Source organism: Pseudonaja textilis, chromosome Z (assembly GCF_049901715.1).
Source record: "Pseudonaja textilis isolate UNSWEBS1 chromosome Z, rPseTex1.2, whole genome shotgun sequence".
NCBI lineage: Eukaryota > Metazoa > Chordata > Lepidosauria > Squamata > Elapidae > Pseudonaja > Pseudonaja textilis.
In genome coordinates, this window is record NC_142008.1 from 21,108,870 (window position 1) to 21,134,572 (window position 25,703).

A 25,703-nucleotide genomic window follows, 5' to 3' on the forward strand; every position below is an offset into this window, starting at 1 on the left:
TTAACTCTATTTTAAGAGAAAAGGGAGTACACATATTTTGGAATAGGGTAGATGCAGTTGATGAGCAAGTTTAATTTAAAATTTACAGAATATGCATGCAGAAATGTGCTTCTTAGATTAAAAACTGGAATGCCGAAGTTAAAAACATGAAAAGAGAAAATATAATTGGACTATGTGGTTTAGTAAACAAAAAATAACCAACTTCTCACTTTTTGTCACTTCAAAGATTTCTTCATAGCTGACAATGTCTTCAAACATTAAAAATGGTACCTCCATACACAGACATCAAAAAGATTAAGTAGGTATATTGAAATCAAATTGACTGTGGGTGGAGGAGCTCTTCCACCTTTAGTATCAAAGACATAGTCAGATATTGACTGTGGAACAGATCAATGCAAGTTCAAGCGAAAGAAAAAAGCCAGTCAGCTTCCACAATGTGATCTTAGAACGTACACCCAACATTTTCTAGAACACCCAAAATCATTTTGAAGTCCTGACCCTCTTTAATAAAGAACCAGGGGAAGTATGAAATGAACTTTAGTAATTAACTTTAGTAATTATATGTCTGTATAAACAGATTATGAAGAAAAAGAAAGAAAGCAAACTGGATATTAGAACCACCATGGAAAATTGCTAAGAAGTAAAAAGAAAACCCAACGGACAAACATTTCAAAAAGGAGTTTCAGGGAGATGTTAGACACAAGAAGCCATAGGAGGTTATCACCTTAAAGAACTAAAGGGCACCAATGGACAAATAGTAATAAATTCAAAGGAGATCAAATGAAAACTGAAAGAATATATTGAAGTACTATTCAGTGAGATTTTAAAATATTAAATGATGCACTGACTTCATAACAGAAAGGGTGATGCATGGCTACTTCTTCAGCTCGAAGAAACTGAAAGCTATTATTTACCATCGGACAATACTAAGAATCAGTATAATTTTTCATAATAAAAATAATTACTAGTAAATTGTAGTTGATTATTTTAAGCTGCCCAGACTCACTAGGGACAAGCAGCATATAAATTTAATATATAAATTAAATAAGAAAAATAAACATTTTTAATTAAACCCCATCCTATTGCTGAAATGGGATGACTTACAGTGACTAGGTGATCATAGCTGGATTGATGTGACCATATTATTAAATGTTGTGCCTTATGATTCTTAACAAATGTATCTTTTCTTTTATGTACATTGAGAGCATTTGCACCAAGACAAATTCCTTGTATGTCCAATCACACTTGGCCAATAAAAAATTCTATTCTATTCTACCAGGTTGGTATGAAGAACTAGGTGCACCATGGAAGACTCAGGGCAGCTAACTCGGGATGGGTAGGTGGGCATACCGAATGCACGCAGCCAGGTGGGTATGGCCAGGTGGCTACCACTGGGTAGGCATGGTCGAGTGGGTCCCAAGCTACTGGGTGTGAGGCCAATTTGGCGCCCCACCAGAATAAAAATCACCTGGAGATGTGCCAGACAATGAGAAACAACAAAGTGTGCAAAGAAAAGAAAGGAGGAGTGGATTTCCCCCACTTGTAGAAAAGCTCCACTTTCCATTCTCTAATCCCACTTTCTGAGAAGTTTGCAAAGAAAATAAAGGGGAGAGTGTATTTCCCCATTCCACTTAAAGAAACACTCCATTTTTCATTCTCCAGCACCACTTTATAGAGAGAAGTTTCCCTGCAAAGTCTGCAAGGAAAGGGGAAAGCAATTTCCCATTCCACTTGCAGAAACACTCCGTATTTAGAGTTATAAATCCTCACACACAAGTCCTTTTGCAGCAATCTCACTGAATCAGGGAAAGGCTTTATCATTCCCTGTTTAGTCAAATCCACAGAAATGAGAAGGAGGAAACAGCGAAGGAGATAAACAAAAGGAGGGAAGGGTGGATAATTTATATTTTCACTGCAATTTTACATAGTTAGTTTTGCTGTGACTCCTCCCCAACCCAAAAAAACCCCACCCAATCCTAACAATGTGATTTTGGATACCACCTTCCATCTCTAACTTCTGATATTCTTTTTTGAGTAAGAGGGAAACTAGTTTTACAGTTCTATACTGTGTGTTATGCTTTCTTTGTATTTAGACTCTGGCATTAAATCTGGGTACTATATTTTTAGATTATACTGATGTATAAGTGTAAAGCAATATTTTTTCCTGCTTCCTCTTATTCCAGCCATTTATTTCTCTTGCCCTGCTTCCACTTGTAATGTTGGGAACCCCACCATACCAATTTGTTTTCTTTGGTTTCCTAACTTTATTGGTCTATGTCTCCCTTGTGGGTTATGGGTATCTGCTGTCTCCACATCCCATGCATTTTTATAGTCCCATTGTTTGCCATTTTTGTAAACTGAAAGACTCCAAAGTTGTGTCGTTTTTAATTAGGCAAGTTGCTTCAGCTTCTTGATCATTTTTGCTGTCTTTTTTAAAAGCTTCAGTATATAGGCAATATTATTTTATCAGTTATGGCCATTAGACCAATATAAAATCTCAAATTAACAATTATGGGGGGAGGGCTTTGGGGGAGTTATCTCTTTCTTAAGTGTCCTAACATTCAGTACTAGGAATTTTATGGAGGATTGTAGTATATGCTTTCAGTGAGAAAGTGACAGCTACCTGTGCCTGGAAATGGGCCATTTACAAGGATGTAGGCCTAATTTGCTGCAGTTGTTAGACTTGCCCCATATGCATTTTCTCTCTTCAGAAGGTGGGGCTGGAGAATGGAAAATGGAGCATTTCTATAAATGGGGTGGGGAAATCTACACTCCCCTTTCTTTTCCTTTCCTTTCCTTCTTTTCTACAGGTGATTTTTCTTCTGGTGGGGTTCCATGTCCAGTTGTTAGGTAACTTGTTCTGCACCCGCCTGGACATGTCCCCCAACAGCAGCTACCCAGCCACACTCACATAGCTGTGTGCAGTTGGCCACCCCCATTCAGTCAACCCCTAAGTCATCTGCACTGAGTTGGCTACACTTAGTTTTCTGCACTGACTTGGGTGCACTCAGCTGTTCACACTAAGCTATGTCCACCTGGCCACGGTGAGTCTCTTTTGCTGTCATAGATCTTTTCTGATTAACACTCATACATACTCATACAATGCAAGTATCTATATTTATATAGTACCACTCTGAACTTCAGGAACAAATGTTTTAAAATTAACTTATACCTACCTCCTCCTTATTCAGCACTCTTTATCACTAACACATATTTCCAATGAAATATGCTCACTTCTCCTCTTTCCTTAGCTATGATAAATCTGTATGTGACTTAGCTTTCCTATAGTTCTACCTAATTGGTTTCAGCTGTCATATCTGAAATGAAACGGATGGAAAGCCTCAGGCCTATGAATGAACAGGAAGCATTTGCAACTACATTCCCATCATGTCAAACCAGCAACGTGAAAGAGCTCTCCCGTTAAAACAAAAACAGTACTATTTGGCTTCTGGCAATGACATCATGAGGCAGACAGATTGGATTGTTTCACTGAGGTTGCAAGATTGTTGCACACTATTCTTTTCTGCTAAATAGATTGCACATACATTTATCATGTTCTGGATATTCTATTGACTAAACTACTTCCCTATTGTTATCATTCTTAAGTAGATGCGGCAATGGAAAAAAAAGAAAATATGAAAGAGAACTAAATATGAGAACTAAACATATAAACCTGCACACAAAATCCAAAGGCAAGATTTTTTATATATTTTTATTAACAGTTTTGACATAACAAAAAGATAAAAAGAGATATATATATATAAAGAAAAGAAAGTAGAAGGGAAAAAATATAGAAAATAATACAATTCAAGAAAGAAAGAAAAAAAGATAAAGAAATAACTTATGTCCTTACAGACTTCTGTCCTTATAGCAGTTATAAACTTGTTGCAGGGAATCCTTGAGATATGACCTTAATGGAGCCTGCCCATAATGGTCAAAAGTTACAACAACAGTTAGGAAAGCAACTTAACAACTACCAAAACCTGCTCTCCCCAATGAATTGTTAAAGGAATATGTGGGTTGCAGAGCAGGGGGTACTTTGGGCGGCAAATATGATAGTTTTTATATATGCTCTGTTTTGTTGGATTATTGTATGCCACCCCAGAATTACCTTTAATGATATGGGAAGCCATATAAATTTGATTAAAATATGTTTCCATTTTTTTCATGTTCTTTATGTGTGGTAAAATGTTCATATTAACACAATATTGGCTAGAAGTACTTTCCTTTCTAGAGTGTATATAGCAGCACATCATCTGTTTAAAAAAAAAAAAATCTCTCTCAAATTATAACCCAATGTGAATTTCAGCCCCCATATCCATATTGCCTCCACACTATATTGCAACCCAAATTCCTAGCCCATTTCATCACGCTCTTTAATTTGTTCCTGTTTTAGTTTCAAATCTCAACAAAGGTTTGTACATTCTTTGCAATCAGATGTTTATCATTTTGTACAGAGTTCCTGCCAGTGTCCTATCTTATCCTGACAAGAGCTATAAGATATCTTAACAGAGCCATTCCTCCATTTGAGTGTTAGAAAGCAACTATTATACTTTGGAGTTCTATGAAGATTCTTTTTCTGCAGTGGGACGAAGCATTCTAATGGATTCCATGTACTTTTTTCACATATCAGTATGAGGTATTTTATAGTCAAAAAATTATGATCCACTATAGGTGACAACTATAAAACATGTATACAAAATGGGAGTGTAGCTCGAGGCTCATGATTTAATTGGAGTAACTGCCGGAATCCTAACAATAGGATGAAATCTTATGCCTTAAGGAACCATGACCATGTGGCAGCCGTACAAATCGTCTTCCTCAAAGGATTATTGCCAAGATGGCTGCACTTACTAAAATCACCTGTAATCCCTGTCTGGTAAATATGGCTTGAATCTTGTAGATAGTTTGATATAATTTAATCTACTTGGTATTTACCACTGAATCTTTAGATTGGGACAGAGAATGAAAAGCAACTTTTGTATCAAGTAATGGGTTTAATGCTGCTGTAAAAATAGTCAAGCCATACCATATAGAAAAATAGAATAATAGAATAATAGAGTTGGAAGGAACCTTGGAGGTCTTCTAATCCAAGCCCCTGCTTAGGCAGGAAATCCTATACCATTTCAGATGCATGGTTATCCAATCTCTTCTTAAAAACTTCCAGTGTTGGAGTATTTACAACTTCTGAAGGCAAACTGTTCCATCGTTTACTGTTCTCACTATCAGGAAATTTCTCCTTAGTTCTAGGTTGCTTATCTCCTTGATTAGTTTCCAGCCATTGCTTCTTCTCCTGTCCTAAGGTCCTTTGGAGAATAGCTTGACTCCCTCTTCTTTGTGGCAGCCTCTAAGATATTGGAACACTAGTATCATGTCAATCCTAGTCCTTTTTTAAAATTAAACTAGACATATCCAATTCCAACAACCGTTCTTTATATGTTTCAGCCTCCAGTCCCCTAATCATTTTTGTTGCTCTTCTCTGCACTCTTTCTAGAGTCTCAACATCTTTTTTACATTATGGCAACCAGAACGAGATGCAGTATTCCAAGTGTGGCCTTACCAAAGCATTATAAAGTGGCATTAACACTTCATATGATCTTGATTCTATCCCTCTGTTTATGCAGCCTAGCCTGTGTTGGCTCATATTTAAATAATTGTCTGCTAGGACTCCAAGATCCTTCTTACAGTTACTACTATTGAGTGAGGTACCACATGTAATTATTGTTGTGGGGAAATATAACAACAGGAAGATCAATTCTGTAAAACACGGACATTTATTGGCCTTTCCTAACATCCTCATGCTAATTAATGCTTGGAGAGAAAGCCAAGTTTTAACAGTCTTGCATAAGGCCAGAGTATTAGGGTCATCCAGGTCCCAGGAGGGAGGGTTTTTTCATGGGGTAAGCACAGCTGCAAAGAAGTTAATTCTTCTTCAGACACACAAGATGGCACTCTTTGATGGAAGGGACCTGAAACATGCCCACCCTTTCAGATTTGATGGAACAGACAGAAACTCTCAGAGACAGAAAGTCTCAGAAGCAACCTGGCCATGTAAAGCTTTAAAAATATTAATCAGCATCTTCAATTGTACCTGGAATTATATTGGAAGACAGCTCAGCTGATGCAGAAATAGAACTGCATAAGAAAGCTTTGAAACATACAATGCTGCATCAGTTGCCACATTCTATACTAGCTGAAGTTTACAAATCCTGGCAGAGCCCCTTCTTAACCCTCTCAGTCATTAAAATAGTTAATGTTGTGAAAATGTGGTCTTATGTCCACAATAACTTCATACCTTAAAAGTAAATCTGACATTGAATTCAATTCTAACTTGAAACCATTTCTAGATTATAACTTAATGCATGGCTTTGTACCTCATTCACAATTAGTTTTTTCTTTGTATATATTTAATTTAATGGAATATTCTAATTAGAATAGATTCTCACTATTAATTCAGTTGGTTACTTTCAATTTCAGTCAGTAATTTAATACTCTGTTAGCTATTGTTCCTAATACATATTTTAGCTCAAAGTTTAGTAGTAGTTATTAGTTTTTTAAGTGATGCATTTTAAATGAAAAAAAAGAGAAAAGAGAAGTCACTGTGACATTAAATTCCTCACTTATTTATTGGTATTGTGCTTCTTTTTCCCTTTTCTTATATCTGTTTATACTCTTGGAGGAAGAAATGTCTAATAAAAGAAATAAGAAAACTAATAAAATTCATTTATCTTAAAAGATACTACCAGACTCACATTCTTGGCAATCAGCTAAGACTGCTCTTTTCCTACAATGTTTTAAGAAAGAAAAATAATAATAAATATCCATTTAGTGTTTTCTATCAGTATAAGCCAAAATTTGATGAGTCCAATATTTTTTAAAAAATATTTCATGCAATTGCTGACAGTAAACAAAAAGCCATGAGTAAATTCATATACCAATAAAAATAATCTCCATTTCCTTGTTAAACCTACCAAGTTTTATAGTTTTATTTTAAAATGGGACAGGTAATCTAGGAAATAGATTAAAGGCTTATAACAGCATGCAGGTTAAGAGACAGAAGAGTAAAAAAAGAAAAAGTGAGGACATTAAAGTCACAAAAGGCTTTGTAACTCTCATTATAGACAATTTGCTCTGCAACCAGCAAGACGGACACAGACTTCAACAGATAATTAGACCTGCAGAAAAAAAACAATTGCTACCAATCTGCCTTCTATTGAGGACATGGATACTGCACAAGTCAGAGGGCTGTGAAAATATCTACAGACCCCTCACATCCTGGACATAAATTGTTTCAACTTCTACCCTCAAAACAACACTATAGAGCATTGCACACCAGAACAACTAGACACAAGGAAAGTTTTTCCCCAAATGCCATCACTCTGCTAAACAACTAATTCCCATAACGTTGTCAAATTATTTACTAAGACTGTATTACTATTATTCTTGTCATCCTTCCTAGTACCTACCTCTTCCCACTTATGATTTTAACCATGTTGCTTGTATCTTTACAATTTATATTGTTTTATTTGTTTCCTAGTGTGATTGCTTATTGATTGCTTATTAGTAACCTATGACTATCACCAAGTGTTGTAGCTTATAATTCTTGATGAGTGTATTTTATTTTTCCTTTATTTACACTAAAAGCATATGCACAAAAACAAATTCTGTGTGTCCAATCACACTTGGCCAATAAAGAATTCTATTCTATTCTATTCTGTTCTATTCTATTCTAACCGATACCTGTTTTAATGCAATGAAATCATTACACAGAGTTAGCCTTTTGCAGAAATAGAACTCCAAAGTTTCCAACTCATGAAAATGTTTGGAATTGCAGCATCAAGGGACAATGAATGTTCCACATTGAGAAAGACTGCACTGAAGTTTGAAAATTGTTTTCATAATATCTTGAATAGGAACTGAAAAGATTCATCATGCAATAAAAAGTTATTGGTTGTGAGTTATGGAGTTTTGTTTCCAAAAAATGAAGTTACAAAAAAGGTCATTAATCAAGTTTCTACACAGTTTAAGTTTGTCCTAGGATATCATCTAGATGGAAAATATCATGCCTTTTATTGAGATGTTATACTGGTGTAAATGTCAAGACATTTTTACAAGACCTTATTATTAAAGCCGTGGTCTGACATGTAATAAAAATACCCTATCCATCCTTCCATATTATATTCAGAACAAACAGATTTAACATGCTTTTAAATTAAGTGATTATGATAAGCAATAGAGGTTTGTTATTAGCTGCAGGAGTAGGAACCCATAAGTTATTTATTATATCTGCATTCCATAATGAAACTCAAAGTTACTTAGATAATTTGTTTCATGATACGTAGATGATTTACTTCTTATGTGGTCCTACATTCAGGCTTTGATGACAGAAAAAATTTGTTTGGATTTTTTAATCTTATTGGTATAATTTTGTTTATATACAACATTGCTAAAAAGAAACACTTTTTTTTCAAATTAATCATGGCTAAGATTAGAGAATCAACAATTTTTCATTAATTTTCTATTTAGAAGATAATTTTTGATACATCCAGCATAAGTTGACTCACCCTCAGAAGGATCACTTCTGTTCTTAAAACGTGGAGCTCTTAAAATTGTTTGCCTAATAACATAAATTAAATCTGCACACCCAGGTATAAAAGGTTATTTGTTAATTTTTTAAAATGTTTTCTGGTTTGTATGCTATAATGAAAGAATTAAAACACTACTACCCAAATAATATCCTATAATAAAGATATATTTCTATTTAAAGATGCTTATATTTCAGGGACCAAGATATATCCATCTTGCTATAAACAGCCAGACAACAGAATCAAACTCAGACAAGGAGATCATTCTCTTATCTGAATCTTTGTCATTACATGGACAATAAGAGAATGGCATTCTCATCCATCAAAGAGTGACATTGATAAATGCATGAAAAGCAAGCCATCTGTTTGCATTATATTCCTACCAAATCCTTCAGCTATACATAGCTGTCACATAAAATTGCTTGCTCTAATATAGCTACACAGCAGCATCCAGTATGAAGCAAGTCTTTCTTAAGCTAGTTTTATTATTGTTAACTTACTTCAGTTTCTATGCTGTTCAATTCCTAACCCCTCTAAGCAACTCACAGTAAACCAATCTACACTGGATTAAAACAGAAATAGGGGGGAAACCCACAAATTACACAAGCACCCTAAACACTACCATTAGTTAGAATAACTTTTAGTAATACCCCAATGCTAGAGTTATATAAGGAGGTTGAGAGTCTGAATGTCAAGAGGTATACTGTTCTCTATATAAATAGGTACCTTACCCCAAAATGACTTATAAAAGTAATTCATTGATGCAGGTCCTATTATAATCCTAAAGTGTGCACATTTCTCAGTAATAGATGTGACTACCCCATATATAATGTGAAGATTATCAATACAATGCCACTGACTTGTATTATGGCATAGAAGTTCATAAAAGTGGCACACTACAAAATTATGACGTTAATATTTGACTTTTGGAATTTAACATTTCAGACTCAGAGGATAGAAAGAATAGCAGTAGCATTCAAAGGAAGATTAGGCCATTAATTCATACTTCGTTCACTTTCCTGCTTTGCTTAAAGACAGAAAGGAAAAATGAATAGACTATCGTTAACCAGTCTCTATATTTGTTATCTCTGACTGATTAGTACACTTAATGAAGAGATATTAATTCAAAATATATATTTAATTTCAACTACATGAAAATTTAAATGACATATTTACATTAACTACCTATTAGAATATAGTTCACATTATACCAAATGAATATTTCTTTCCAGGAAAAGTTTTCAAGAAAAATGCCTTGTTTTAGCACTCAAATTTTAACACCTAAATCTTTTTACATGTATTCGTGAAAATATTAATGTTGCACATACATATTCTACTTGAGTTTAACGTTTTTTCTAAGAACCAAAAAGCTCTCTATTCATTTCAATCCCTAATTGATGTAGTGAAACCCAACTTATTGAGCTGATTGTGTATTTTTGTTCTCTTGTTATATCCCAAGGATGGGGCATAAAGATGGAATCAGCTTCAATTTCTTTCTCACATGTTCTTTATTTCCTAAGCTTAAAATACAACTTTGTTTTTGCAGCAGTTTCCACATATTTCTTTCATAGCCCACTTCTATAAATTTCTGTTCATTCTGTAAGATCTGATAGAACAGGTGTACTCCAGGTGCTATCCCTAAAACAGTGCCATCTGAGGGATCTGATAGGGCATTGCCTTCCCTGTTCATGTTACCTGTCTTCTGCAATTACATAGTTCTAGAGGCTGCAGTTGTTCGGAGCTGGAATTGTCCTGACTTTGCCATCATTTAAATTGGCCTTAGATCAGATAGCAGATTAGGAAGTGTGTTCCTTTATTAATGTGTTTGGTGTTTTAATTTCTGGATTATTGCTTTCTGTTGTATGTATTGGATGGCATTGTTTTAATCTTATGTACTGCCCAGAATCACTATGAGTTGGGAGGCTTATGCACTTCATTAATAAATACATAAATATTCTAATATATTTCAGCAGAAGCAGCAAAACAGAAAGATAAAAAAATAAAAAATGGTGAAGGAAAAATGTGGAAGCAACAAAAAAAGCCCGAGATGGAGATGAGGCATAGGGAATTGGTAATTGGACAATAAATTGCAGAGACAGAGATGTTTTAAAAATATTAAATATATCAAATAGCCTTTACAGGAAACACCTAATTTTTAGATTAAACTTCAAAAGCATCAATGCTTTAAAGAAAAAAATTCTACAGCTGTTTGCATCACTCGCTCATTTCTGATTTTAGCAACTCATTCCCTATTTAATTACTGTGGAAGAGGAATTTTTTTAAATGGTAAAGCAAGCATTTTCTTCATTGCTGAAGCAAGAGTAAGGTTTTAACTTGATTATGTGATCAGATAAATTGTATTTTTTTCATGAAATACAGCAGCAAATATTGCAAACTAGTTTTCAAAAAAAAAAAACAAATCATAATGGAGAGCCTAGCTGCCTAATTCTTCTCCAGATACATTTTTTTCTTTGTTTGGTGAATTTATTAAACATAACCTGGCTCTTTTTCATGTTTATTTTTAAGCCAAATTGTTCTCCTGCTTTGTGCAGCTCTTGTATGTGTATTTATATCTCTTTTTAGTCTTGTGATAAAAGAACAACATCATCTGCAAATCTTAAGTGATTTAAATAGGTGCCATTGATTTTTATTTCATCTTTTGTACAGTCTAGTTCGCGAAATTCTTCTCCAAGTCAGGCTGAGCAAAGGATATGTGATATTATACTGCCCTGTCATATATCTATGTTGATTTCCACTTTAATATCATTAAGGCAAATTGTCACCATTGTTTTTTCATATATTGATTGTAGTAAGTTTATGTAAGTAGTGTCTATGCCTTAGTTAGGCAATGCCTTAATTATTGCTTGCTGGAATACTGAATTAAACGTCTTTTTGTAGTCAATGAAAGCCAAGCAGAGAGGCAATGACTTCCAATGTCCTTTCAATGACTTGCTGAACAAGCTGGATGTGATCCATTGTGCTGTAGCCACTTCTGAACTCTGCCTACTCCTTTCGCTGTGGATCATTTAATGTTCTCAATATTCTTTTTACTATTATTATTGAGATAATAACATTATTTGATTCAATATTGATAATTTATTAGCAAATATCTACCGTTTAAAAAAAAATATTAGCATTTAGAGAACATTCTACTACATATCTTTATTAATCATTAAATGAAGTAGGTATTCTTTGTCCATTTAGGCAGATTCACTCAAGTATAGGTTTAATAACTCAGTATAGGTTTATTACAATCAATGGATATTATTTTGGTAACTGTTCAAGCAAACTGAACATTTTATGCACAATTTCAGAAAGGCAAGCTAGCCTAGTGGGTCTCTGAGAAAAGCAAGACATCTAAAAGATATAGTCAACTGGATAGTTTATTTTTTGAAAAAGCATAATCTTTTTCTAGTACAATTCCCTTTGTCCTTTTTGTCTACAGATTAGTGAGTTAAATGAAAAAAGGTATCTCTCCATGCTTCAGACAACACTCTTTTTAAATGTTTCACATCTACAAGTAGGTTATCTCTCCTTCCTTTGTTCAACTGATTGCTTCTGCATGATACGCTAAGCTATTCTGGATAAAATGAAACAAGAAATAGTTTTGTATTATAGATTGCTTGTTAGGTATTATTGCACTGGCATATCTCTTGGGTGACTTCTGGTCAAATACTTTATTTCTCAATCTTTTTGGAGATAATATGCAGCACTTCCAAGGACGTTCTGATGATCTCCTCAATCCCATTTATGCTTCTTACCCATTATCTTGCTATTTTCCTGAAACCCTTGCCAAGTATAGTAATTTTTAATAATTCATATCTCATATTCTAAGTATGTGAGCTTCTGCTTGCTGATCATTCCTTTTTATTCTGAGATTGAGTGATCTGTTCCTTTTCTAATCTTTTTCCAGTACTCTTTGTAATTGTATACAGTGCCATAATTCAAAAATACATTCCTTTTCCCAAAACTTCTCAGCACCCAGCTTTCATAGCTTTATTTTATTACTGATTTGTTTTTGTAAAATATTCCTATTGTTTTTATTTATTACCTTATCTTATTGTCAAGTTGCATGCTGATCCCAAGTCCAGATAAATGGGGAGGATTGAGCTAAGGTCTGTAAAAACGTTTTCAAGAAAATATAATGGAAAGGCTTTCAAATGAATCAGGTATGGTACCCAAAGGAAGGACTTCAGGCCAGAAAGTAACTAAGAATCTACTGGGGAAGAGCAAATCTTGCAGTGAGTAATCAAGATATTAATGTTGTATTTGGAATAAATCCAGCAGGAATCCCAGCTCGGGAAACAGCAATTGGTAAAAATAAGAGTCTGTGCAAGGCTTATTGTATAGCAACATGGAATATACAAGGGATGAGCCAGGATAAATTGGATATTATCAAACAGGAGATGGACGGGTTAAATTGACCTTCTTGGAATCAGTGAGTCACACTAGTTAAACAATAATTGTATCCAACCTGAGGAATTCACTATCTGTTGCTTGAGACATGACATCGAAAAAAACCAAAAAAAACATATGGAATGGCATTTACCATCAGCCAAGTAATGGAAAGCTTCCTCACAGTTAATATTCACATTACGACCATCCAAATCTGTGCCAAACCCATTAAAATCACAGTTGCTCAAGTCTATTCCCCAATAACTGAAGCAACAGATCTTGAAACAGGTTTCAATATCAGCACAGAAAAAACACTGTTTACACACTGGCTGATTTTAATGCAAATGTTGACAACCAAGCAGAAAAACATATCACTAGCAGCTTGGAGCTTGAGGAAAGAAAGAAGCAAGCAATTGTTTGATTAAATATTGCCATGATAATTTATTTTCTAATATGAATAGCAAACAGCACAAGTAGCCTTGTTATACTTGGCCCTAATCAAATAAACTGCACTGTAATTAGACTATATCCTATGCAGACATCAATGATCTAGTTTGGTCCTCACTGCCAGGACATATTCGAGTGCTGATTAAAGTTCTGGTCATGAATTTTTGGTGGTTAAGATCAGAGTCAAACTGTGCAACATAAAAAAGACAGTACCATCAAAGAAGTTTACTAAGTATGCAATTGAGGAAAAAAGTAGGTTTGAACTGCTTGGTCAACTACGGCAAGAAATTCAATTGATTGTTGAATCAGCAGCTACGTGGTAAGAATCAATATATAAGAAGCCACAGAAAAACACAAGTGGCTCTCAGATAAAACCATTAGAATACCCGAGTGAAGAAAAGCCGTCAAAGCAGCAGGTAAATGGGAGGAAGCAAGGAGACTGAATGCAGATCTCCAAAGAGCAGCAAAGAAAGACAATGAAGTATACTGTGAGCAGCATTGCAAACAGCTAGAAGAGCTGCACAAAGGGCCATACCAGGAATGAATTTGTACAGGTCAAAAGGATTGAACGTACTGTTCATAAAAGCATAATCAAAAACAAAAAAGAGAAAGAACTGTCTGACTGCCAAAGCATCAGGATCATATAATGAGAATATCTGAAGCGCTGTAGGCCAGCAACAAAAGGTCCAGCTTCCTCAGGATGATAAATAGATGCAGAAATAGAACCAGTCTTCCTTCAGGCTGGGCAATGAGCCAACTGCCAAACAAGGCCCCAGGTGTTGATACCATCCTAGAACTGATGAAACCTGTACCACTCATAATCATTACAGACTGGTGCCAGAAAATTTAAGAAATGAACACAGCAGGGGTAGGATTCACTACCGCTGCTACGGTTTGGTGACTATGTTTTGTGCGCGCTGCACTTATGTGTAAAAAAACCTTAAGCTGTGCCACTGGAACAGCTGAAAAGCTCTGCATGCGGGTGCGCAGTGTTTGAAAAGCCTCTTTTCCCCTGCTTTTACAACCTCAGCTGTGCTGCACAAAGCAGCTGAGGTTGAAAAAGCAGGAAATAAAGGACCGATAAGAGTTCAGGCAGGCAGGTGGGCCAAACAGCAGCAAACACAGAACTGGTTCAGTGTCCGTTGCTCTTCAGAGCCACCAGCTCTTTAGAACCGGGCACAACTGGTAGCATCCCACCTCTGGAACACAGGGTGGGAATTCCATTGACAAAAAGAGGTGACTTCAAGGATTGCTCCACTTACAGTACAACTGTTCTCAGCCATTATGCCAGCTAGATTTTCCTTAATATAATACAACAATGCACCAACCATTGAAAAGAAATGATCAGATATTCAAGCTGGCTTTCAAAGAGGTCATGGCACTCATGAGCATATTGCAAATCAATGCTGGATCATGGAAAAATCTTAAGAAAATTAAAATAAGTGGCGTTGGCAAACTTACCAGTGAATGCCCTTCCTAGACACGCTGCAAGAGTGTCCAGCATTGGGTATGACTCCGCCCTCTTATGACATGAGCTGAGTCTGCCACTATAAAAAGCTCGCCTCCACTGAGAGCCCCAGCTTTTCTGGCGAAGTATTTTAACAGACTAAGTTTGTCTCTGGAATACAAACAAACAGAATGAGCGTACAAACGCCCCCCTCCCCAAGAATATTAGACCAGATGGCCACAGGGTGGGGCTGGACTCTCTTGTAGCGTATCTAGAAAGGGAGTTCACTGGTAAATCTACCAATGCCCCTTCTCTGTCACGCTGCTTGAAAGTCCAGCATTGGAACATACCAAAGCCTGCATGCCCAATGGCGGCAGGGGGAGGGGGGGAAACCAGCTGGTTATCTTAATCCAAATCGATAACCAACTGCTGGAGTACCCTCCGTCCAAATGCTTCTTGTGCAGATGCAGATGAGTCTAGCTGCTAATGTCAGACAAACGGGGAAGGCAAGGTCCATCTAACGGCTCTACAAATTTACTTGATTGGAGCCTGTGTGGCCCAAACTGCTGAAGTCGCTGTGCTCCAGGTAGAGTGTGCAATCAGTTTCTTGGGAGGTGGCAAGCTCAGAGTTTCATATGCATAGAAATGCATGACCTGATCCACCTACTTAACATGGGAGAGGAGACTTTACACCTCCAAAGAAACAGGTTGAAACGACACAAACCTTGACTCAGTTTTGCAAAAAGGTGCAGTTTGTTTGATGTAAATCCTAAGAGCCCTTTTCATGGCCAATGTGCGCCACTTATCTTCCAACACATATTGGGGTTTGGGACAAAAGTCAGGGAGTACAACGTCTTGAGCTCTGTGAAACCAAGAGTTAATTTTTTGGTACAAATGGAGGGTTCAGTGCAAAACCACCCAGTTGTCATGAAACATAGACACCTTCCTGACTGACGTAATAGCTACCAAAAATGATACCTTGATGGTCAAAAAAACCTGGAGACCCACTATATGTAGAGGCTCAAAGGGAGGGCCCAAGAGGGCTTGGAGCACCTTAGACAGATCCCAAGTGGGATACCTATGCACAACGGGTGGCTGCAGATTTGAGGCTCCCCTTGGAAAACTGTGGACTCAGGGGTGGTGGGTGAGGGATGTGGACCTGTCCCATGAAATTACTGAAGCTAAGACTGCACCTGCCTGCGGATGGTGTTTGGCGTGAGGCCCTTGTCCAGCTCATCCTGGAGAAACTGTAGGACATCTGGAACAGATGCTGAGGTGGGGTCCTGGACTCTCTCAGAGCACCACTCACAGAATTTCCCCCAAGTGGCATCGTAAAGTTGGGTTGTTGACTGCTTATGTGAAGCCTGTATTGTGTTGATTACACCATCTGAAAGACTGTGGTCAACTGGAACCACTGGGGTTCCAGATGCAGAAAGACTCCCTGACTGAGAGAGATCCTCGAGGCTGGGATTTTCCATGGTCTCTAAACAGACAAGTTCACCAGGTCGGCAAAACGGGGTTTCCTGGACCAATGACGGACCAGCAGAACCAGCTCTGCCTTTTCCTCCAACATCTTCCGAATGATCAACATCAGTTTGCTTATAGAGCAAACCAATCTACAGAGGATGCTGTGGCCATCAAACTTCATAGAGCGCTGAGTCTTCTGGAGAACAAACAGAGCTATGTGAGGATGCTTTGTGGATTACAGCTCTGCGTTTAACACTATCATCCCAGATATACTAGTAACCAAACTGTATAATCTGTAGGCCCCACCCCCACATGCTCCTGGATTAAGAACTTTTTGACAAACAGACCACAGTCTGTTAGATTTGACCCCACCTTTCTTCCACTATTCCACTCAGTACTGGTTCCCCCCAGGGTTGTGTCTTGAGCCCCCTGCTATATGACTTGTACACCTTTGACTGCTCACCAAGCCACGCAACAAACACCATCATAAAGTTTGCGGACGACACGACGGTGACTGATCTCATCTCCAGAGAGGATGAGACAGCATATAAGGCAGAAGTAGAGAACCTGACTGTATGGTGTTCACAGAACAATCTGTCACTGAATGCCCATAAAACCAAAAAACTGATTATGGACTTCAGGAAACATGGACAGGACCACGCCCCACTCATCATCAATGGAGAATGAGTGGAAACTGTCCCTACGATCAGATTCCTTTGCATCCATATTTCAGCTGATATCTCCTGGTCCCCTAACACCAAGGCCATAGTGACGAAGGCTCAGCAGCAGCTGCAGTTCCTGCGGGTTCTCAGGAAAAACAATCTGGATAAGAAGCTATTGCTGGCTTTCTATAAAGCCTCTATAGAGAGCACTCTGACACAGTGTCTGGGTGTGTGGTATGCAGGCTCCTCAGCTGAGGACAGGAAAACTGTACAGAGGGTGATAAACACAGCTCAAAAGATCATTGGTTACCCTCTGCCCTCCCTGGAAGACTTAGCCAGGTCCCGTTGCCAAAGCAGAATCAAGGGCATCATAGAAGACCCCTCACACCCTGGATTGAAACACCTGTGGAAAAAGCAGTACCCTGCGGGCAGAATGGCTGATCCCTTCTCTTTGGAAGGGGAGGAGAAATCATTGCGGGGTGCGTGCATTAGGCATGCCCATGGCAAAAAATCGATGCATGAGATCATCTTCCCAAGCCACTGGGACAGGAGGGAGAGATGAACAGTGTGACTTAGTTGAATTCTGTTTGGCTGCCTGGATGGAGGTAGATTGAAACAGAATGTTGTCCAGATAGCATTGGACCCTTACAGATAAGGCTTGAAGGAGAACTGCCAATGCTGCCAAGACCTTAGTAAAGACCCACTACGGGTTTCCACTACATATGGTTCTAAGGTCCAAAGAGGTTTTCCTCAAAACAAGAGGCAGCCGGCAACTTTCGCTAACGTTTAGAGTCAGTCTACCAGTTGCACATCCAGAGGAGGTGGCTGGCAGACACCGAAGAAGCCATTGCCTTAGAAGCAAACTTTGCGGAGGTTATAGTGGCGTCGGTGGTGAATTTGGCTGCCATTCTTATTTTGTTGAGGTCCCGGTGGGACCTGACATCAGCACTGGGAACTCTGTCCTGAAGCTGATGCAACCAGCGAATGGCAGACCTGGTAAAAACAAGGCCGCAGTGGAAGCTTTCACAGCCCGAGCTGCGGCCTGGTGTATGCGCTTCAGAATTTGCTCTGATATTTTGTCCTCTGGTCATAAGACATCTTCTGGTTCTGCATGAGTGCCTGAGGAAGTGAAGGTGGCTACTACCAGGGAATCTACAGCTGTGAGAGCTAACGTGATGGCCATGGAGGGACCCACATTAAAGAACCTCTTGTTCTGAGACGAAGGGCGAGGCCCTCACAGGGAACTGTCACATTATTCCTTAACTAAATCCAAGAACAACGGGGATGGGAGAACCTCATTTTGGGCTACCGGTTTTGAAAATACTGCGTCTCCTTGGCCTGAGGGGCCAGCCTGTGGTTCTGGGGCCACCTCTTCCAGGCTTAACTGGGCTGTAGCTAGAGCCTTTTTTAGTAATGGCTGAAACAAGGAGGGTTTAAGGACAACTGTAGTGAAAGGCTGCTCTGCTTTAGTGTCCTCTTCATTGAAGAGGAAGAGATCTTTAATTTCCCCCTCCACCTCTGAGGAGCTACCTTATTCAGAATGGTATGAGGATTCCCTGTCTTCCTGACCCTCCCAGGTAGAAGGATGGGGGGCATATACTGGTTCCAAAGTAGAAACGTACCGCCGTAGAGATTACCCTGACAGAAAGAAAAAATGATACCCGAGTCACCTCCTGGGGGGTGGAATAGGTGTTGGAGGCCTTCAGCAATGGCCTGTCTGACTACAGCCTGGATGTCCGAGGCCTGTTCTCCAGGGAGGGGCCTATGATTTGAGGGCCCAGACCCAGGAGGGATAAGGTTTATTTCCTCCCTGTGTCTATAGACCCCTAGGAGCACAGCCTGTTGAGGATTGGGCTTAGGGACACCCCAGGTAGGCAGTGTATAAGAGAGGCCTGATGAACTCAGGTCCTGGGGAAGGTCTCATCCTGCCTTTTAGGCGACCTGGCCCGTAGATGGCTAGCAGGGCTCCCATCTGACCTCCCCATTCCTAATGATTGGTCGGTGAAGGCCCATGATAGTTCTTGCAATTGCTGAACATTCTTTGCAAATTGTTTTTCTAAGGCTGCATGTCTCCGCTTTTCTGCCCTAATTTCAAATTTGGAGGCCTTCTTGAGGGCATGGGCCTTTGCCCTGAGCTTAGCTGCAGCCTCCCTATTAGCTAAGCGGCTCGTGGTCTTTTCCTCTTCAGAGTCCTTTTGAATGCCCCAGAGGCCTGCTGCAGGCCTGATGGTCCTGGCTGGGCCCAATCTGTTTCCATTGCTCAAGGAAGAAACACCAGAGGTGCTATCAGCTCCTCCTGATGGAGTTTTCCGAGCTGGATGGCCAGGACAGAGAGGATCACTGCCTTGGGGCTCACTAAGGAAAGGTGCCCAAAGGGACTCGATCAGTCCTGATGGTCCTGACTGGGCCCAATCTGTTCCATTGCTCAAGGAAGAAACACCGGAGGTACTGTCAGCTCCTCCTCCCTGAGCTGGATGGCCAGGAGAGAGAGGATCACTGCCTTGGGGCCCACTAAAGAATGGGGCGCAAAGGGATTCAACCACAAAATGGCTGCCTGCCACGAGGCGCAGCCCTTTGAAGCCTTGTAAGATGATCTCCTGGGACCTCGTGTTGCCATTAGAGCAATGGAATTTCTGCCTTGCCGAAGGAAGATAGTATTTCCTATCCATCTAGCAGCCTTGGTGGTTCAGATCAGGATCAGCCTAATTTGGTCTGTGGGACTACGCAGACGGCTGTCTGTGAGATTTTACGGTTTGGGGCCTCAAGAAGCACGGAGGAGACTCGCGCTGCCGGAAAGAGTGTGAGAAGCCATCTGGTCCATCAGCTCTTTACAAGCTGCGTGCCCTGGTTTTAGGAGGCTGCGCAATGATAATTAGCCCCAGTAAGTGTTCGGGAGAGATTTCACAGCATTTTAAATGAGCTCACTTACTGCCGATGTATCAGCACCGAGTTGAGGCAGCTGACAAGTGGAGAAAAGCGGATCCCCGCTCTCATCAGCAAAGCTCTACTGGAGCCACAGGAGCTGTTTAACTGTGTTTTATTGATTCCTGCTTTGTTCTTTTCTGTGTGAGGAATACTAACAACTTAAGAGTCCAGAGACAATAGCTCTTATGTCCAAGAGCTGAGTCAAAAAGCTGGGGCTCTCAGTGGAGGTGAGCTTTTTATAGTGGCAGACTCAGCTCACGTCATAAGTGGGCAGAGTCATACCCAATGCTGGACTCTCGAGCAGTGTGACGGAGAACATATATATCTATTTTATTGACTATAAGAGAGCCCTTAATTGTGTCAATTGTGACAACCTATGGAAAGCCCTGGAATGCCAACAAATCTGATCAAGTTGGTACAAACACTGTACACAAATCAGGAAGCCACTGTGTGAATGCCATGTAGAAAGAATGATTGGTCCAAAGTAGAAAAAGTGTGACTAGATTGCATTTTATTCACCTTTTTTATTCATCTTGCATATTGAAATCATTGTGAGAACCCTAGAACTTGATCAAAATGGTTAAAGGGGAAAGAGAAAATTTTTGCCACTTCCTGAACATCAAAAATACTAAGCTCATGACCACTGCAGTAATGAAATGTCAAAATAACAACTGATGGTGAAAAGAATGAATGCGTGCAAGAATTCGCTTTCCTGATTATAGATTGATCAAAGCAGGGAATTCAGTCCAGAAATAAAGTGTCAAATAATAGTGGGTAACACAGCAACAATGGGCATGAATTGGATATAAAAAAGAAAGGATATTAGCCTGGCAATTAAATGCAGATTAGTCTGCATTATGTTTTCTGTATCTATCTATGACTGTGAAAATTGGATTGTAAAAAAACTAGACATGATGAAAGTCATTTCAACTGGAGACGGGTCCTTTGCATCATTTGGACAGCAAAGATGACAAAACATGTACCGGAGTGTACATGTTAAACCAGGCAAATCACTGCAAGGCAAAAGAAAAAAGAAAACCCACAAAATTCTGTTGTAGTTATTTTGGCTGTGTCATGCAATCACTAGATTCACTGGAAAAAACATTTATGTTCAAAATTCACTGGAAAAGGCATTTGTGCTCAAAACGTTTAGCAATAAAAGGAAAGAAGATTGCCAAAAATCATGGTGGCAAGATTTCACTAAAGCCAACACCAGCCAGAGTATAAAACAATTTGCAATTAGAGAAAAAATATTTTGAAGATTTCAAGATTTGAACAAAACAATAATGAAATTTATTTGGCAGGGGACAAATCCGAGAATTAAACTAAAACCATTACAAGATGCTAAAGAAAGAGGTGGGTTTGGTTTGCCCGACTGGAAGCTGTATTACCAAGCCAAGCCATGCCACTACACTAAATTGGATGTGAGAGTGGATATTTTTTTTAAAAAAAACAGGTTATTAACACTGTGGAATTAACACTACAATTAGGATGGCAAGCCTTTTTATGGGATGAAAGATATAAAGCTCACCAGTATTTCCAGAAGCATTATGAAGACATGCTCTGCTTAATGTGTGGATAAAAATTAAACAGCAGAATTACACGTAGACCCCCGGTATGGTTCTCAACATTATAAGCATTGGTACACCTAAATTTTCTGAATCTGGGGAAAGTTACTACGTATAAAGAACTACTAAATGAAAAATAGGAACTAAAATCCAGACAAGAATTGAAAGAAGGGATGCAAGTTGAATGGTGGGCATATCTTCAAATTCAATCACGATATAAGAAAGATAAGAACGAATGGGATATACAGAGAGAATTGACGACATTAGGTAAAATGTTATTAGGAACAGAGGAAAAAGCAATTAAGATAATATATAATTATCTACTAGAATATAAAATGGAGGAGGAGCAACTTTAAAAAGTTGTGATAATATAGGCTAAAAATTTCAGTTACAATATTGCATTAGACAATTGGCAAAAGTATGGGAAAGAAATAGAAAAATAACACTTGCAACTTTGTATAAAGGAAATCAATACAAAATGTTTTACAGATGGCACCTTCCTTCAACAAGATTGGCTAAAATAAGTAAAAATGTATAACCACAATGTTGGAAATGCAGCATGGCGATAGGGACTTACTATCACATGTAGTGGAAATGTATAAAAGCAAAAGAGTATTGGTGGCAGATAAAGGTATGGATGGAAGAGATGGTTAGCCAAAAAATAGAGTTTAGACCAGAAATGTTCCTATTATAATTATAGATGAGAAATATAATAAAGGAACAATATACTTAATGTTGCACATAATAATAGCTGTGAGATTGGTGTATGCCCCAAACTGGAAGAATGAAGACACCCCTAGTGAAAGCGAAATAATAAGGAAAATATTGGACTGTGCAGAGACAGAAGACTAACTCTAGAAATTAAGGATAAGGGTGAGACAAAGTACTATGAAGCCTGGAGCAAAACGTATCAATGGCTGGAGTCAAGGAAAAGAAGAAATTGTTGACACTTTATAGGAATGAAAGTTAAAAGTTTTGTAAGTTAAAGAAAATGAAATATAATAGACAAATATGATATGAATATAAAGACTATGAGGGGAAAAAGGAGATGGAAAAGAAGCTAGGTTGTAAATATGTATATAAATGTAAAAGAAAGAAATATGTAACCAGCATTAAATAAACAATGTAGGAAAAAAGGAAAAATTAACAGTTATGTCTACTTTTATGCTATAGTATGTACGGCCAAAATGATGGCCAAGAAAGTCACACTGTGTTCAATTGTTTTTAATGTTTACTTAATAAAATTATTAAAAAAGAAAGAAAACTACCTATCTTAATTGATATGTTCTGAAGTGTAAGTTCACTAATCGTTCTTTGATACTACCTTTGTTTTCTAATATTTAACACTCAAGATTTTTCAGTTTCCATTTTTATTCTCATAACCTATTTAAGTAGAAGTTATCTTCAGCTATTGCCATCAGTACATCTCTTAAGAGTTAATTTTCTAATGTCCAATTTTGATTTCACATGTTAACTCTTCCAACATGTCATTATACATTAACCGTATATATTTATAAAGGTATGAGAGCCTTTATACTCTGAATCTCTTAATTTTTCCCAAACTCAGTTCTTACGCTACTTTTTTATTCATCACAGAAGTTCTTCATAGCAATAAATATATTCTGATATAATTTAAACAAAGATCTTGCTGTAGTCAGTAAAGCAAACATATTGATAGTCCTTGACTTATAACCACAATTGGGAGCAGAAGTGTCATCATTAAATTATGCAGTTATTAAGTGAGTAATGGCCAATTTAACAACTTTTTTTGCTTTGATCACTGAAATGAATCCAGATTCCCCTATTGAATTTGTTTGTGGGAAAACTGCTATTATTGTAAATACATGCCAGTTGCCACGACCCAAATATTGATCATATGACTATGAAAAGGGCACTGATATGGTCATTAGTGCAAAATTGATCATAAATCATTTTAGTGCTGTTATAATTTTGAACCATCGTTAAACAAATGATCACAAATTGAGGACTATGCAAAAAATTTAAACATTTGTTTAACCCATTTTTTTCAAATTTTTCATTTTCTCTATACTCCCTTGTACACAAACTACTTGTGAGTTAATGTAATGATGCAGTAGTTTGCACACTCTCTTCCATCTCCCTGATTTGACATCTGTACATAGATTAGTCTTCTACCATCTCTAGGCCATACAATATTCTCTGTATTAACTATGATAGAGATATATTGCCCTTCTGACAATCCAAGTAGTTTATAATAAAGTAGGAGAGCATCCTGCATAAAAATAGCATGTAAAATTAAGTATACATATATACATACATACATACATACATACATACATACATTCATACATACATACATACATACATAAAGGTCATTGAAATATTAACTGTACAGATTTTTTACTATAAAAATAAATCTAGTTAAATCTAGTTGAAATTTCTTATAAATTATATATTATTTTTCCATTGGTAGAAATTTGAGAATTAATTACAATAACTCATTATTCAATACTGCAGCTAAATACTGAAATCATGTTATATAAATACCATATGTTAGTCTTGGGAAAATGAAAGATGATTTATTGGGAGTTTAAAACCAAACCTTATATAATGATTCTCTCAGTAAAATTACATCTTTAAATTGCGTACTATGAAAACTGAAATTTTAATTAATAGCTGAAATGCTATGGAAGGAAAAGAAGCTATGGAGTATAAATTATCCTGACTATAGTTTTCTGATACTAATTATTTAAACAGAATTTCCAGATGCAATAAAAAAAATACAGTTCTGAACTTGTGTAAATTCCTTTTCAAGTTTCACAATGTTTTCCTGAATCTATAATTATGGTTTTTTATCAAAATTACCAGTCCACATAAAAAGATTTCAATTAGTGCAGTGCTATATAACAGAGTACTTGTAAATAAATGAAAAAAAGCTATAACTTGCAAAAAAAAAAGTTAGCAGCTTGTTAATGGGTGGCTAAAGAAAGGCCAATTGTAAAATTTTCCTTGAAAAATCTTGCATATTTTTATGTTAGCTTCATATTAGAGAGATTATCTTTTATTTTTTACTTTTTCCTTTCATGCAAAGTACAAGTTCTTGTTCTTTTATCTCTACCAATTGAGTGGTTAAAAGCTAAGTTGTGGTTTGTTTAAATTCTTTATTGCACATTATACAGCTCTTAAGGCAGCTTTCAAAATATAATAAATTAAATTTTATGCAGATAATGAATACATATTATAAAAATGAGTACAATTATAGGAATTATACATCTCTAAATAGTAGAATGGGGGAGAAGAAAGGAATCAAGATAGTTTGTCTTATGCATCAGAAATTAAGGCAATATCTGATATGATTATCATTGTATTTTAAGTTTTTAGCTTAGGTGATAGAATGCAAAAAAAAAAATTGTATAAACTTACCACAAACTCAAATACTAGGGTCAGTGTCTCTTTTGTATGAATGATATCATGAAGCAGCACAATATTAGCATGTTTCAGACCTTTCAGGAGAGATGCTGAAAAACAAAAGCAAAACCTATGAAAAAAGTATTCAATACTTTTCTCCAAAAATGTTTTTAACACAGTAACATTTTGTAGATCTTCTAAAAATTGGAATCGTCAAGAGGCAGAATAGAGCAATTTCTCACCAATTATAAGCAACAGGAGAAACTATATTCTTCCCAGGTTATGTCTTCCAAAACAATTGTATCAAAAAAATAAATGTAGCTATAGAACCAGTTCGCTACATTAAACTATTTACTCACTATTTTATTACTGCAAATCCAAACTAATAATTTTATGTTAAAATTATTTTAAGGCTATTAAATAGTAACAACAAAATTGTAAAAATATGGCAATTTTATTAAAAATGATAGTTGCAAAAATAAAAACTAATACAAATTAAAACAAGAACAAAAACAATATAGTAAAGAATATATACTGCATATTTTAAAAAGTTAATTCCCATCTTCATGATAAGTATAAACAATTTAAATAACATATAATCTCCTTTTAAAATACAACAAATGATCCTTTCTTCCCAAAATATTTTATCTATAAAAAAATCCATAAAGAATCACTGTTTAGTCCTGATATCATCAAAATTACATTAAGGGTCACAAGAAATATATTTTAACCTTGATCAAATAAATCAACTTTATATTCCTTCCTTTTTATTTCTAACAATTTTAATCTTTAATCAATTAAGAACTTGATTTATTTCCAT

At 37.1% G+C, this 25,703-nt stretch overlaps 1 protein-coding gene across 6 annotated transcripts in view; it reads right to left on the reverse strand.

Annotated features, from left to right (window-relative positions):
• The window catches only part of CDK14 (cyclin dependent kinase 14), a 249,999-nt gene that overhangs the window by 127,935 nt on the left and 96,361 nt on the right, over positions 1-25,703 (reverse strand). For all 6 annotated transcript variants that reach the window (XR_015740368.1, XM_026716071.2, XM_087917907.1 and 3 more), the window contains one exon: positions 24,899-24,993. Coding sequence is in view for 5 of the 6 variants with exons in the window: in XM_026716071.2 (XP_026571856.1) it covers positions 24,899-24,993 (95 nt within the window). In the remaining variant the exon portion in view is untranslated. The remainder of the gene's footprint in view (positions 1-24,898; positions 24,994-25,703) is intronic.